Source organism: Poecilia latipinna, unplaced genomic scaffold (genome assembly GCF_001443285.1).
Source record: "Poecilia latipinna isolate Pla-1442-1.1 unplaced genomic scaffold, P_latipinna-1.0 Scaffold2942, whole genome shotgun sequence".
NCBI lineage: Eukaryota > Metazoa > Chordata > Actinopteri > Cyprinodontiformes > Poeciliidae > Poecilia > Poecilia latipinna.
Window position 1 is genome coordinate 49,978 of NW_015115558.1, and position 16,641 is coordinate 66,618.

At 42.2% G+C, this 16,641-nt stretch overlaps 2 protein-coding genes and 1 long non-coding RNA gene across 3 annotated transcripts; 2 read left to right on the forward strand and 1 right to left on the reverse strand.

The window, feature by feature from the left end:
- Positions 1-6,862: 6,862 nt before the first annotated feature.
- Positions 6,863-13,229, reverse strand: mstnb (myostatin b). The gene is made up of 3 exons (XM_015022163.1): positions 12,658-13,229; positions 10,985-11,358; positions 6,863-7,504 (listed from the first exon to the last, which is right to left on the reverse strand). The coding sequence occupies exons 1-3, from the start codon at positions 13,028-13,030 to the stop codon at positions 7,124-7,126; spliced, it is 1,128 nt and encodes a 375-aa protein (XP_014877649.1). The 5' UTR covers positions 13,031-13,229; the 3' UTR covers positions 6,863-7,123.
- On the forward strand, positions 8,251-10,978 carry LOC106939671 (uncharacterized). Its single transcript, XR_001422890.1, has 3 exons — positions 8,251-8,807; positions 10,028-10,775; positions 10,860-10,978. It is a non-coding gene; the product is annotated as an uncharacterized LOC106939671 (long non-coding RNA).
- Positions 11,320-16,101, forward strand: LOC106939669 (D-dopachrome decarboxylase-A-like). Its single transcript, XM_015022164.1, has 4 exons — positions 11,320-11,394; positions 14,529-14,657; positions 15,361-15,536; positions 15,784-16,101. Exons 2-4 carry the CDS (start codon positions 14,550-14,552, stop codon positions 15,854-15,856), a joined length of 357 nt encoding a protein of 118 aa, XP_014877650.1. The 5' UTR covers positions 11,320-11,394; positions 14,529-14,549; the 3' UTR covers positions 15,857-16,101.
- The last annotated feature ends 540 nt before the right edge of the window (positions 16,102-16,641 follow it).

Genomic DNA, 16,641 nt, shown 5'->3' on the forward strand with positions numbered 1-16,641 from the left:
ACTTCTCCCTGCGGTGGGACTCAGTATCCATATGTAGTGATGATAAGCGAAAACCTTCCCTGGCTGTTTGTATCCCTCTCACCCAAATGTGTTCAAGTGACTCTCAACACTTTAGTTCTGCACAAACACGTTTCTTCTGCTTATGTCACAATTAAAGGGTTTCAGATCATCAAACAAAGAAAACGAGTAGAAATCAACCTGGAGATTTCCTCTCCAGGTTGATTTCTACTCCTTTTCTTTGCCGCAGCTCTCTTCAGGGTCCATGAATGACACAGTACGGTTAGGTGGAGCTACTGGTGTCACCCAACACCAACCAGTGATCTGGAGGCAGACAAACGTAGTTAGTTTGTGGTTGTACTTGTAGGCGTTTGGGTTTAATCCTGCCTGCCCAGTGAGAGTCTGACTGGCGGTGGAAATGCTCTGATTATGCTCTAAAATAATGTACTGACTTTACTGGCCAAGAGCGCACCGATCAGTGGAGGCTGACTGGTACATTTCGGTTTGCTGTTTTGTCTGTTTCCATTGTAAAAGCAGATCAGACTACTCCATTCCTGTAGGTCCACAGGACAATGGTACGGTCCGGTTTGGATGGTGCTACTGGCGTAACACAACACTGTCATTGATTGGCTGACAGAAAAAATGTCACTAGTGCATCATATTTGTCGTCTTACTAGTATGATGCAACATTAGGCATTTGGGTTTAACCCTTCCTGCCCAGTTAGACTCAGTCTCCTGAATACGCTGGACTATAAAACGGCATCCTGAAGCGCACCGAAAACGAGGCATTCAGCTCTGCAGGCGTCAACATGATCTTAACACCATCAGTTAAGATCATGAGTCAGCAATAAAGATGAGAAAAACTCTAAACATGGCCTCCCTGTCAGAGTTCCAACGCCAGAACCATTGATGATCCGAACGACCCACCTCATATTTACCAAAAACATCTCAATGATTCCCTCGAAGGTGACAGTTTTCTTTGCTGCTTTAGGACATGGATGACTGTTTGGTTCAGATCCAGAAAAATTTTTAACACCACTTTACCGTCTCTGAAGGTGAAGTGGATCAACCATCTGGTGAGCTGAAGACTCCAGCAACACATGAATGACCTTCGCATTTTGGCTTGCATCAAAGTCCAGATGAAGGCCACAAGCCGACACGTGTTGGTAAGTTCATGTGTAGCTTTAGTCTTCAGTCGCCCAACTGATGGAACCAGAATCCACCATTTCATGGCTTAAAATTCAAACCCACTTTGGCTACGCAGCAGGAAACTGGCCCAAAGCTGTCAGTAGGTCCACCACTGAACGCTGCCAACCTAGAGCGATTCATCGAAGCAGCATGGGTCAGAGTTCCTCCAGAGATGTTACGGACTCTGTAACGTCCGTAACGTTACGGACGTTACAGACAAAAAAACATCATGTCTCCCTGAATATGGAAAAAGTTTCGGAGCAAACATGGTACTACACATGGTTAAGTTTGGGGTAATTTACTTTTTATGGATTGTATTGACTCTATGTCCTTTTAGCATAATTAGATTATTTCTGTTTGGTGAAAGATGAAATGCCACCTTTTGTTTTTCAAACATCTCTGAAAACCTCAAGCAGTCCTGGAAAACAGGGTTGACATGACAGACTGATGTGTTCAGGAAGCAGCACGGCCATAAATTAGCACGCTGTTAGGGATTTGCTTAACTTTGTGGTTGAAATTACAGCACAAATCTGTGAAGCACGTATTGCAGCCAGGGATAATGTAACAACTATATCTGTCAAAACCCAAGGGCCGGGCAGCTGGCACTAATCGGAGGAAGAGAGTTATGAGTGCGAGCTGGCGCGGAGTGCCGCTCGCAGCTCTGGAGCATGCCTGTTCTCATTCCAGGGGTGCCATAATGAGTCCTGGGCTGATCAAGATACTCTGGCTTTTGGACAGAAACTAACCTCAAGAGGCAGATGGCACTCTGTGGTTTGCTGTTGTTAATCTGGGAAAATGCAAAACAGGCAGGAAATGACAAAGAAAACCTTGGTGATCCTACAAAGGAAAGAGGAAAAGCATTTTCTGTCATTGGGGACATGTGACCTGAATGGGCCATGTTCAGGAGCGGTGGCCCCTCAGTGGATCCTCTGAGGAGGAAAGATTGGTGGCTTCACAGCCTCATAAAGACGGCGTGGAGTGACCAGAAGGTCTGCAGCTTTTGTGGTTGTAGAACCAAAGACTCTGGTGTCAGAGGAATCCAGAAGGACTTTGGTTGACCTGAAGGAAGTTCTGGAAAACGAAGGGCAGCCCACTCTGCATCTGCTTTGTGAGGATTGGGTGGGGAGCGTGTTGTCCTTCAAAGAATGGACTGAGTGAGAGGAAGGTGAATCTGTTGGCATGGAGGCGATTGCTGAGGTAGGGTCAGGAGATGCTGAAGACTAGGATTTTGTGAGGTTGGGGAGGCTGAAGCGTCTCTTCAGGGTCATGTGGAGGATTGGGGCAACGCATCGAGTGACGAGCAAGCTAAATATTTAGTTAGTTCAGGGCTAGCTAAATATTTAAGTTGAAGCAAAATAATTAGGTCCTAAAACAAATAAAGCTGGACTGTGTGACCCTGCAAAGCAGAAAGGGCAAAGCAGAGAATCTGAGGAAGCCATCTTGTCTTCATCAGCCCTTCATGCTTTTCAAAGCTAATCTTTAGACCAGTGTTTCCAACCCTGGTCCTCAAGGCACACTGCCCTGCATATTTTAGATGTTTCCCTCCTTTAACACATCCCATTTAAATGACTGCAGTTCAGAAAAACCTTGTTAATCAGTCATCAACTGAAATCATGTGTGTTGAAGCAGGGAAAGACCTGAAACATGCAGGGCAGTGTGACTTGAGGACCAGGGTTGAAAAACACTGCTTAAGATAATCCAGACGTTGTTTGTTGGTGTCTGAATTTCTATTTCTGGTACTTTGGATCAATAAACCCAAAGTACTGTCTTTATATTATCATCAAATTCAAGGGAATGTACCATGATCATCGTACATCATCAGGGTACAATGATGTTAATTTATCAGAGAACTTAAAAAAATAATGCCTGCTCCGTAGTTTAAATTTCTATTAACTTTACACAACAGGAATCCGGTCCAATAACGGGGTCTCCAGCTGCCTTGGAATACTCCCTCACCCCCTAACATCCTTCTTCCCGCTCTCTCACTCGGACTTCCTCACCTGTCAGAGGTGGAATGTTGCTGGCGGAGACGGTCCTCCAGGGTCCAACTCATGACAGATGTAACGACGCTCAGTGAAAATGTTTACCAGCAGCTGCTGTCTGCTGCAGACAACAAGCTGCTGCAACTCAGGAGCTTCACCAGGCTGGCAGTCCAGAGCTGAGACACAATCTGAAGATTAGGGTCTTGGCAAAGAGGCTTCACAACCTCACTCTCTAAGAAATTAGAAATAGAGATGGGCCATAAAGATTTCTAAGTTTATTTTCTGCTTCTTATAATGATAAAACATATTTGGAGTCATTTCACAACAGATTGAATGAGACTTCATCATCCTGCAGCAATGTCCTCAGAACACAAAATAAGCAAAAATCATAAAAGAATGGATTATTAAAGAGGCTGCATTAAGTTGTGCGTCAGCAGCTCACAATAACCGGGAAGCTACAAAGTTAAAAGATGAACAGTAATAACTCGGGTTATTTAGCCTGTCATGCTAGAAAACGTGGGAATGTTTTTGTCATACTTTCAATAATATTCATAAATATTTAATTAGCACGCTAAATATTTAGATTGAAGCCAAATACTTAGCTAGCAAGATAAATATTTAGTTTGCCAATTAAATTTTAAGCTAGATCAGATATGCTAATTCACATACCGATGACCGGAAGTGGACTATAAAAATAAAAGCTGGATCTTCCGAACCCTTTCCGAACTGTTGCTAGTGTAAATGTTTATTAAAATGGCTCATTACTTGTTGTAAGCTAGACTGTTACCATGTGATGAAGAAAAGACTAAACGATGACGACATGAACACCAATTGAAACGAATCAGCCGCGCCAGCAGAGATTCGCAAGAGCAAGCTTTTATTTTGGTAGACCACTTCCGGCTATCGGCACGTGAACTAGCATATTAACTAAATATTTAGCTCTGCGCGAAGCTAAATATTTAGCCTTGAAACTGAATATTTTGTTTGAATCTGTGACATTTATAAATTAATGATTAACATGATAAAAATCTGACTTTGAAAATGTTTAGGCTAAATAATCCAAATCTTTGCTGTTAAATTCTGATTGTATAACTTTACAAACGACGTTCCTACTTCCTGTAATCAGATTTTAATAAATATTGTTACCTCCTGTTTTTGTCTTAGAAAGTAAAGGTTTCATCATTATTTGTAATTATTGTTGGAGGCATTTACATGTCATCATGTATGAATATTATTCATTCTGCAGAGACAAAAGAAAAAGGAGAATCTTTGAAAAACTATTTTCCACCAAACTTATTCACTTCGTTGCTTCAGCTTCCTGAAGATCCCACTGCTGCATTTCAATAAAGTGGAGCTCCAGACTTTGACTAGGCCGTTGCAGACTCTTTCCATTTTCTGCTGTAGATTAGTTGCTGTGTTTGGATCCTGGTTCTGTTGATGACCCGGTTTGGACCCACATTAGATAAAACTCAATAGTCAAGTTTCGTCCAGTTTTATTTTGCTAATTTCTAAAACATGATGTGAAAATAAACATGTTAACCTGCAGAAACAGTAAATCTGCTGCAGCTGAGCCCATTATGGTGTTTGTGTTTTTTGTGGCTGCAGCAGCAGCAGCTGGGTGGCTGCAGCCCGGAGAGGAAGCAGCCTCCTCGGATCCGCTCCGCGCCGCCGCCGCTCTCCGTGGCAGGCCTCCAGCTGAAGTGTCTCCGGAGCGGAGCTCCTCTCGCCCCCTGCTGGGCGGAACCAGGCCGCGCTGAGCCCGGCCCGGCCCGGCCCGGCCCGGCGCCGCGGTCACATCCTGTCCGGCAGCGCGACATCACTGGGAAAAGACAAGTCAGGGAAACTGGGACCAACTGGACCAGACCCTCCGGTTTAAGGTTCTTAGTCATTTTATGTATTTTTAAGCATAAAAATCTAAATTGATCAGCTTTAAAGAGAAATGGGGGAAAAAAGATTTCCTGATTTTTAAATGTAAAAGTGAGATGAATTACTAAGAACTGAAGTTAGTTTGTGGGGCAAGTTTACATTAATGTGATATGTCAATAAATCAGCTGATTTAAATTAAATTTATATTCAATTTATATTAAAGCTGTTTGAATATGAATTCAAACAGCTTGTTAAAGATTATGACGTATTCATCTACTTATTGGGTCACACAAAACAGCTTTCCATCATTCCAAACACAAACTTCATGATATTTTATGACAGATCAACGTGTTGCATTGGGATTAAATTAAGAAATGAGTTTATTCTGTAAAAATAAAGTCTAAAATGTGGAAAGCTGTTCAGAGCTGGTGGAGATAAAACCCAGAGGAAGTTGGTTCTGAGTCAGTGGGGCTGAATAGATATGCACACCACATTTTTCAGATTGTGATTGTTAAAAAATAAAAGACATTTGTGTAAAATACACAGAAGTTAGTTTTAATGTGACAAAGAGGAGATGTAAATACTTTTGCAGGATGTTGTTGATCCTGAAGTTATTTTGATTCACATCTGAACAAACATCAGTGATTTCCCTCATTAATGTTTGAGTGAGTTATTTCCAACATGTTTTTATGCAAAACACATTTAAAGCAATGTTTGGATTATTTTTGGATTTGTTAGAATTTAACTGCAAATTTAATGTAAATTACGAAACTATTTTAGGTGCAAAATGTGAAAGAAACCAGCAGAAGAAGAACCAGAAGTCAACAAACAAGCTACAGACTTTATTTGTTGAAACAAGTACATATAGAGTTTCTGAATAACATGTTTTATTTGCTACATTGTGGTTTTTATACACACCATCAGCGGAAACAACTGCACACAATACAAATTATCAAACATATCAAAATCAGTTTTTACAACTCTTTTTGTAGCCACCAACTCGTCCTGTTGGTGTCCATAGTGCAAACTGGGTCACTCACATCTCGGGTTCACTGCGCCTTCAGTTCAGGGCCGACGCTACAATCGGGACCGCTCAGCTGGGTTTACCCAAAACTGGTTCTGCTCCAGTCAAACCGCCATGCTGGGGAGAGTTTAGCTAAATATTAGCATGACTAATGGGGAAATGCTGCTAACCAGACTGTTTTTGGCTTTGGTTTGTTACTTATCTGGATGTTTCATTGTTAGCGGCTCAGCTGGGGTGAAATGTGACTCCAATGGGTCTCCAAATGTCAGAGACGATTAAACTGGTTCTCACAAACGTAGCAAAGCGTAGAAACGAGTGTTAGTCTGTCCAGGCTTTTAAGGTTACAGTCAAAAATTAACAGCAATAATCTGAGTTATTTGAGATCAGAGAAAAACATGAGGGTTCATTTTTCAAACTCACATTTTCACCATGTTATTCATTCATATCTAAATGTCAAAGTTTCAAACTAAATATTTAGTTAGCTTGGTAGCTAGCGCAGAGCTAACTAAACATTTATGTAGCTCAAATCTAACTAAATATTAAGCTAGCTCAGAGCTATATGTTTAGTCTAGAGCTAAATAGTTACCTTGCTCACTGAATACTTGTGAAGCTAAATTTAGCTTAACTAAATAGTTAGATTCAAACTAAATACTTAGTTTGAAACTGACATTCATGAGTATCATGAAAAAAATAGGACTGAAAAGTTAAGCTCCATATTTTTCTCTGTCAGGTTAATTAACCCAAATAATTGCTGTTAATATCATCTAACTTTAGTCCTCAAACAGAAAAGAGAGACAGGAACTTTGGGGGAGAATAAATGTTTTTGTTTTAACTTGGATCATTTCTGCCAACATTCACTTCACGGTCCATCAGGCGTTGTTCTGTTCTCGCGCCCGTCTGGCTTCGAGCCGGGACGGCTAAAGTTTCACTGGAAGAAAGAAAGCTACAGTATGCTGGTGGTGAAAGCGCCGCCCTGCAGGGAGCCGGGCTGCTTGTGGCCTCAGGTGGCTGCAGGAAAGCGTCGGATCGGGCTGGAGTCTGAAGGGTTGAGGCGCGGCGCCCGGGCTCAGGAGCAGCCGCAGCGGTCCACCACCATGAACGGGATCTTACCGTAGATGATCTGCTCCTTGTCGTTGAAGTAGAGCATGTTGATGGGGGACATCTTAGAGGGGGTGCAGCAGGGGCCCGCGGACCCCCGGGGGTTGGCATTGTTCACCAGGTGGGTGTGCGGGTACTTCTGCAGGTACATGTACTCACACTCCCCGGAGCAGTAGTTAGCCTTGTAGCGCTTTGGGGCGATAATCCAGTCCCAGCCAAAGTCCTCAAAGTCCACGGTGAGCGGGTAGTGGCAGCAGCGGGACTCCAGCGAGTTCTCATCACAGTCCAGACCAGAGTCTCTCCGGGCCCGCCGGGGGCCCTCAGACACCTTCACCTCCATGAACGGTTGCTGAAATGACAGAACACAATGAGATGGATTAGGAAAGCTAACCATTTGCTATAGCTAAACAATTAGCTAGCAAGCTAAATATTTAGCTTCAAACTAAATATTTAGTTATGCAACTAAATATTTGACTTCAAGCTACTGTACATATAATAATGTAAATTCAGTTGCTGATAACTGGAAGTGGATTATCAAAATAAAAGCTTCCATGCCGCTTCTTGAACTCCTGTTTTCATATCTCTTCTTCATGTGTTTTCTTGTGCAACAGTTCAGCTTAAAACAAGATCGGTGGATTCAGTCTCACCAGCAGGAGTTCCTGGAAGTTCTTAACACACAGCTTTTATTTTGATAGTCAAATACATCTTCACAGCATGTGAATTTGGATGTTGGCAAAAATATTTAGCTCTGAGCTAGCTAAATATTGAGCTAACTCTGAGATAAATAAATATTTTGCTAGCTCAAAGCTAACTTAATGTTTGGCTAGCTCAGGGCTAAATATTTACTGATAAGACCCAACTTTCTGTTTAATAGTCGACTTTTACTTATTGTAAATATAAATATGCATATTACATAAATATTTAATTTCTAAAGTAAATATTTAGCTAACTAACTATATAGTTTAGATCTACTTTATTATTTAGTTTGGATCTAAATATTTAGCTTGCTAACTAAATATCTAGTTTGAAACGGTAACATGTGAATGAATGAATGAATAACATGGTGAAAATACGACTTTAAAAAGCAAACCTCCATGTTTTCCTCTCATGACCGGCTAACTAACCCAAATTATTTCGGGTCATTTTTGACCCCGATGGAGCGGAGTCAGCGTTCAGCCTCTAATTTCCTCCTGGCAGCGAGTCTTCAAACATGTCACGGAAACATGATGAAACCGCGACTTTCAGAGAAATTAAATCATCAGACGGTTGGTTAGCTGCTGCACAGGCCGGAGGCAGCGCTGGAGCTGCTGGTCATCGATCGCACAGGGTGTGTGTGTGTGTGTGGAGGCAATTACTCTGATTTGCAGAGTCACACGGAATGCTGTGAGGAATGCGGAGCGGCCCGATGTGATTGGTCCAGGTGAGCCAGCCTGATTACTTCCTGTTTGACCGCCTGCTGCGGCTGAACGGCACGAACCAAAGTCAGACTCGATAAAAAGTTCACTGCAGTACGGAGGAAGTGATCAGATTATCAGTCACTTAATGACCAAAATATAAAGTCATGAAGAAGGAGAAGAAAGTACCAAAAAATAAAATCAGGCAAAATCAAATGTTTCCAATCTTTGAGTAAAAACCTTGAACAGAAGCTGCAGGTGAGTCTGTCTGCTGAGGTTTTGGTGTTTCAGTAAAATCCACAACTTTTTCTCCAGTAAGAGTAGAAAGTACAACGTAGTAAAAATACTCCTAAAAGTACATTTCTTCCAAAAAAGTTACTCAAGTAAATGTAACAAGTTACTAACCAGCTCTGTTTACGCCTGCAAAGGTCAAAAGGTCAACCTCTTTCTGACCTGGAGTTTATTTTGAAAGTATTCCTCATTAGATTTTAGCTGATTTCTAACTTCACGTTTTACAGTGCAGGTGTCCAAACTGCGGCTTGGGGGCCATTTGTGGCCCTTGGAATGAGTTTGGGTGGCCCCTGATCATTTTTATAATTACTAAAAGATGAGGATTTAAAATTTATTTCTTTTAAAATACTTCCTACAATGTAAAGTATTTTAGTTACTATTCACATTCTCTTCTTTTTGCTTTAATTTTAATACAGTTATGCTGTAAACATATTAGATTTTTTACAGTTGATCCAAAAACTTAGGAATCAGAACAACTTTCTTTTAATCTGAAAACCTAAAAATGTTTTATTTTCTACTTTGAGTTAAAATATTGAATTTTAAATTAATTTATAAGCAGATATGAAGAAAAGTATAAAATAGTTTTGCTACTTTAATCGAGGGGAGAAGAAATCAACTTGGTGATTTTGTTGCTAAGGAGATTTCTCTGCTTGTGGGCCGGAAAGCCCACAGCATCACTCTGTTCCTCAGACAGAAACATAAACACGACTTTGACCCTCATGCTGTTCATACGGCTGTAGAAACGATCAGGAACCGGTTTCTGGATCAGAACTCAACCTGGCAGCAGCTTTAAGATGACCTCTGACCCAACACACCTGCAGCTCAACGCTTCACGCAAAAATCGAAAACAGAAAAATCGTCCGACAGACCGGTTGGCTTTTCTATAAAATCCCCTCTGAGGATGGAAGAAAAGGCTAAAATTCAGATAAAGTTATAAAATGCTGGTCCTGATCAGAACCAGCGGTTCTGGGTTCTGTGGAGCCGCAGCACGACGGAAACAACACCAAGGAAACTCAGTTTTATCCTCAGAAATCTTTAACTTGTGTTTTTTACAGTATGAAGTTTGAACTTTGCCCCTCCCCTACATATTTCTGCTGATTCATCACTAAAGGTTTCATTCATAAAGACTCCAAACTGACCTCCCTCCATCATTAAACCTGATTATTCTCCTTATTAAATGATGACAGAACCCGACTGACGACATGAAGAACAGGTCCGCCTCCGAGGTTCTGATTGGACCGGAACAACATCAGTAGCGCTGCAGGCCTGCCCGAATCAGTAAAGGTCAGAGGTCATGGTTCAATGGTAAAGAAGAGAGAAAAATGGTCTCCAAGACCAGAGCTACAATCCAACGCTCTCCACCAAGTCCGAGCGGCCTAGTCAAAGCCCAAACTTAAATCCAGTTGACACCAACATGTTGTTCCAACAAGGCTCAATTTACTCAGCAGAGCGGGTCAAAGGTCATCCACAGTGACCTTAAAGCAAGTCGACTGCGAATCATAAATGTTTCTAGAAATGAACAAATTAAACATTTATATGAACATACAAAATGCGAGTTTATCGTGTTTTATTGTGTTTTTATCAAATCCTGCACTTTGGTTTTGTTTCTGTCACTTCCTGGACGATTTCGACTTGGCTGTGATTGGCTCCTTTCACCCAGTAAACACTCTGATTGGATGAAACGGATTTGCTGCGTTTCTTTGACTGTGACAGATACAGAAACATTTCGTGGCTTTTTGTCCTTGTTGGTGTTCCGTAGTAAGCTGCTGCTCAGCGTCACCAATTATTGTTTGCTTACATAAATATATGCGCTCACATCGGTTTGACTCAGACAAAGCCACAGACGGGCAACAGTTAATAAAAATGAAGGATGTTAAATAGTTTTATCACCAGCTGCTGGTCTGCAGGTGGGATAACATTTCCACGCAGAACCAGGTTGGTTTGGTTCTTTTTTGTTTCCTTAATAAATGAATTCCTGGTTTGAAAACACTTTTTCTTCTCTTTTTCTAACTCGGTCAGTTTAGGAGGAGTTAAAGTTAAAGAGTCCCGAAGGATGACGAGAAAAGTTTTCATGAAACTCAAACTGCAGGAAAATATAAATGATATTTGTGGCTGAAGCTCCGGGCGGAGCGCCGCGGACTCACCAGCCCGTCCTCCCCGGCCTGCACCGCGGTCACCGCCAGGTCGTTCCCCCGCGAGTCGAAGGCCTTGATCTCGATGCCCCAGTTGGTCTCCGGCTGCCGCAGCCACACCGCCACCACCTGCTTCACGTCGATGCTCTGCCACGAGCTCACCCCGGCGTTCACGTCGATCTTCAGGGAGCGGATCCGGACGTGCCTCCTGCCGCCGTCCGTGGCCGGCATGAGGCGGGAGATCTGCAGGAACACGGTGGTCGCCTCGGCCGCGGGGCGCATGTGCACCCACAGCTGCGCGCGCACGATCGGCGTGGCCTGCAGCTTCTGCGTGAAGGAGAAGAAGCAGCACGTCGGTTCCCCGTCCTCCTGGACCGCCGGGTCGGCTGCAGGAACACAGAGCAGGACATGACGCACGGAGGATAAATATTTACAGATAGAACATGGAACCAGTTGGGATGATCTTTAGGTTTTCCTGTTGGCTCCGTGTCCAGCGGACCCTGCAGGCTGCGAACAGAACCAGAGCCGCTCGGAGCTGCAGCTTCTGGCTTCATGTCAGAAGGAAAGAGAAGAAGGTTGTTTTGTTTGGGAAGGTGACAGCTGAAGCTGGTTTCAGAGGTGCGAAAAACAAACCGAGTCCGTTCAATTCGACTTGGAGCTGCGCTTCATCTGAGGGCGGATTCAGAAACTTTACGGATCCGGACCTGGATCCCTCCATCCCTGCGCATCACTTCATCTCATTTCTGTCCCTTTACCTCGTTTTATTGTTAAAACGCTTTAAAACCGAAAAAGTAAGTGAATGTAATTTGTTTTGAAGATAAATAAAAGCTTTATTTGCTTCTGTGATGCGCAAAATTTCATTTTGCCAACATGTGCAAAAAAAAATAAACAATTTGTGTCGCAAACTCGAACAAAAATACAATTTGTGATCTTGATGGTGCTTAATTCACTAGAATCACCTAAAAACATCCAGGTAATGTCAAACTTTATGTTTTTATTGCGTTTTTATGTCCGTAAAACTTCATTTCATTCACAGAAATCAATAAAAACAGAAACTTTGTCTTGCAAACACCAACAGAAATACCGTTTTTAATCCTGGGAATTCCCATTAATTCTCCATGATCACCGAAAACACCCATCTGATGTCTCACTTAGTGGCTTTTATCGCCTCTTTTGAGCGTAAAGCTTCATTTTACCCATTATAAAACTGTCATAAACCTTCTGATGCACAACCTTCTTAAGGTTCATAATGCTTCGGTATTTATCTTAAAATCTAAAACTCAGAATGATGCCAAAATAGAACGTTTTCTTTGCACTTCTTTTTGGGGAAAAACCTAATTTTGAGCACAAAAGACGCTAAAAAGCTGTTTGTTGTCTTGATAAGCTCCAGTAAAAAGCAGCTTCAGCACTTAAGAACTCAATGAGATGCCAAAATAAAAGCCGTTTTGTGCGTAAAATCTTGTTTTACGCACAAAAATAGTCAGGAAACCGCCAAATTGTTCTGCAAGAAACATATAAAACAAAAAGTCTTCGGGATTCTTCTTCATTCATATATTCACGACCAACATCTAGAATCTCCATGCGACGGCAAAAAACTCCTTGCTTGCAGTTCTGAGCGTAAAATGTGGCTTTACGCACAGAAGACGCGTTAATGGAGCAGAAAGTGGAGCTCGAGGCAGACTTACGCTCAGTGGCCATGATCATCAGAGTCTCAGTGGTCGCGTGCTCGTCGTCCTCCGGTACCAGATCCCGGCTGTCGTCTCCCAGCACGTCGTACTGGTCCAGCAGCTGCTGCAGCGGCGGCGCCTTGGGCAGCAGCAGCTGCACCGCGTCCCGGCTGATGTTGGGCGCCTCCTTCATGCGCAGTTTGCTCAGAATCTGCGACTTGATGGCGTTGATCCGCATGGTCTTCATGTGCTGCCGCACCTCGCAGGTGAGGCACTGCTCCGTGTCCGTGGGGTTGGTGGCGGCGGCCGGCTGTGGGTCTGGCTCGCTCAGAACAACAGGACCCAGAACAGCCAGCAGGCTGAGGCACAGCGCAGTCCGGGACAGGTGCATGGTCTCTGCTGCTCGGCTTCAGGTGAACGAGAAGGAAAAGATCCGCTGCGACGTGATGCGCCTCGGAGCTGCGTGGGAAAATGAGCAGCGCTGACGGGCGTCATAATTTATTTGCGCGCAGCTTTTTATACTCCAACTTTAGCCTGTTACGTGGCAACAGAAACCATGATTGGCTGGAGAGGAAACGATGGATTCAAACAGAGTGGAATATTTTTTTATTAGATGAATCAGATTTAAAAACCAAAGCATGTGAAACATCTGTCAAACAGGATAAAAAACTTTAATGTCTCACGAGTCACAAAATATTGTCCTGCAGCTGCTGATCATGGAGCGACTGCGGCTCTACAGAAAAATATTTTTATTAGTTCAGAATTTTGTGTTTCCCCGAAAAATCTCCAGATAAAACGATACTGTGCTACAAAATATTCATGACGGAAAAAAATATTAATAACTAAAAAATCAACAACATTGGCTAAAATCCTTATTAATGTTTCTGTTGAGGAGGCAGCGCCATCATGTGGCGTGTTTTATATCACATGAGTTCGCGTTAGAGATTGAATAAATACATAAATATTAAAATAATCCATGGAATAAACGTTAGAAATTATATGGAGAATTGTATGTGCGAGATCCTACAGTCTCAGCATCGAGAAAAAGTTTTCACATTTGGTGACGTTTCAACAGCAGACTTGTTTCATTCGGAGTTTTTGAGACATAATTCATAATTCTGAAGAAAAATAATCCAAAACACAATCTGAAAAGTATGGAAGTTCACTTCCACCATAAAAGAAAATGAAAAACCCAAGATATAATTTTGACTTGTATTAATAAGATATAATGAAATATAAAGTCATGACTTCGAAGTTCAGTCGTAATTTTCAGATAGTTATAATTATGTGATTCAGTAATAATTTCGATTTCCAGTCATGTGAGATTTTGGCAAGCTTCCGTAGAGAAACAGCGTGACTTCCATAAATATAACTTTTAAAGTCAAAATTATGACTATTTATTCATTTTTCTCACTTCCTCTTGGGCTTTTATTTTTCTGTCATGGCGGAAATGGGCTTTAATAGAAAGCGTGACTTTTAGAATAACGAATCAGTTTATTTTATTTTTTACTTCTCTTGCTATGTTATGTTTTTATTACTTTAAATATTTGAAAATCAAAAATTATGGTAGACAAAGTTATATCCTCAAAATGTTTTTTATTTCAGTATTTGTTTTGTAGTTTTTCTGCGCGGAAATAACGTCACGTGACGCATATGACACCCAATTTTTAAGTCGCGAGTAACGAATAAATGTGGAGTTAAAACAGAAAGAGGATAACCGAGTTGTAATAAAGTCCCTGACAGATTTTTACTAAATTTATTTCGGGAAGCGTCGAAGAAAACCACACTCAGTTTATTTTTATGCTTTATTTTGAAAGTGACACCGGAAGAAGAATTATCCTGCCACCAAAGTCTGTCATTGACCTTTCGCGTGTTGAGTCTAACCACAGCTCCCAGTCCCGCCAGTAAAGATGCCCTTCGTCGTCCTGGAGAGCAACCTGCCTGCCAGCAGCTTCTCCGAGGATTTCCTGAAGCGGTTCTGCTCCGTCACCGCGGCGGCGCTGGGGAAACCGGAGGACGTGAGTACCTCCGACCCGCTTCCACCAGTTCCACCGGTGTAACAGATCTGAGCGTTTCCAGGTTATCTGGCGACCAGAACCAGAGGAGTTGTCAGCAGGGGCGACCCCATGTTTTATGGGGCCTTGAGCAGAATTAGATGAGGGGCCCCTCTTACTGTTCAGAACAACAGCGATTCAATACAGATTCAATGGAGTCTGGATGGAGTTTAATTGGCTCATTAATTAGTTATTATTTACAGTGGAATGTCACAGATTTTTCTGTGGTAACACCAAATTATTCCTGGTATTTTTGTTCTTTTTTTTTCTTATAGCATATGTTAAATATTCAAAAGAAAATGCAGCTTGTGAAGCTGAGATATGTGTCCACTATGCTACTTGAAATATGCTATTGGCTACATTGCTAATCCAGGAGAACTGTTCATTTTCCTTTTTGTTGATTGGCTGAAAACTCGAGCAGAAATAACGAAGACCGGGATGTTAGCTTCTGCAGTAGAGTTAAGTTTCTACTGAGTGCATTGATGAGTTTTATGGTATATTTGGTGTTTGAACTATGAAAACAAGCAGTTCTAAGCATTTTAGAGATGATCTCAAGTATTTGTGGATTAGCTTACATTAATTATTATGTTAGTATAGTTCCTAAGGGCAATTGAATAATTGTCGTTGTGAACCAGACGAATTGACCGGACACTCTTTTCCCTCCCAGAGGATGAACATGGTGATGCATCCAGGGCTGCCGATGCTGGTGGGCGGCTCCTGCGCTCCATGTGTTCTGGTGTCGGTGTCGGCCATCTCTGTGACGGACACCGCCGAGAAGAACAAGGAGCACAGCGCCAAGATCTTCGGCTTCCTGACCAAAGAACTGAGCCTGGCTGAAGACAGGTGAGCTCCCCCTGCTGGACGGTCCTATAAACGCTGCATTCAGCCAATATTAACAGAGAATACGTCACTCTGTCCCTTTAGTTCTGAAGCTGTTATTAATTTAAATCAATAATGAATGAGGCAATAATAGAATAAAATCCAGCTAAAGATGCTGAAGCATCGATAGAGCCGCCATCTTTGTTTCTGTTGACAGCTTCCTGTTTGGCTGACAGGACAGGAAGTGATGAGTCTGGTTTGATGTTTGCAGGATTGTGATCCAGTTCCTGGAGCTGCAGCCTCACCAGGTGGGGAAGAAAGGAACCGTAATGAGCTTCCTGTGAAGAACCAGCAGCAGACGACCTTTAACCTCTGCCCATTCCAGAATCCCATCTGGAGATTTGTACTGTTGAAATAATGTCACTGTTTAAAGTGAAGCTGTTAATTCCAGAAGTAAAAACCGGGCTGGTTCGGTTCTGCTGGAGGAACCCGAGCTGAAGACGGTTTGGTCGTCCCGGTTCCTCTGGATCGGCTCTGGGATCGATTACTCTTCCTGTCGATGAAATAAAGGCAGAATGTTGAACAACAATCATCTCTCATCACTGCACATCCCATAATACAAAATACTCACATTCTCTACTTAGAAATAATGTTTTCAAAAATACTCCAGTAAAAGTAAAAGTAAGGCTGGAATGTTTTAGTATTTCTGAAATGTACCTAAATACTAAAAAACTCAAAAGTCATTTTCACCTTCAAGACAAAATGACTTCTGATAAGTTAAACAGTTCTAGTCATGCAGTAGTTTGCTCACAACATGCTGAGCTGGCGTAGAAATTTAAAAATTACTGATAGTTTTTCTTCAAACCAAACGTCCATCAGGATAAACGCAGCGCGTTCGTCATGAACCGCTGGAGCCAAAAACATGAAATGATTTTTCAGTCTGGATGTGTTCCTGTGTTTGTGACGTTCTCAGGTCAAAGCCTCCATGATGTGGAGAATTACAGCCACTGAAACACTTTGTGTGCTGGAAGTGGATTTTTCCGTTTTGATCCGAATCCACGTCATTATTTGTTTCATCATGGAAACAATGAGCTATATGTGACAAAGGAGCAGAAAGCACAGACACGTC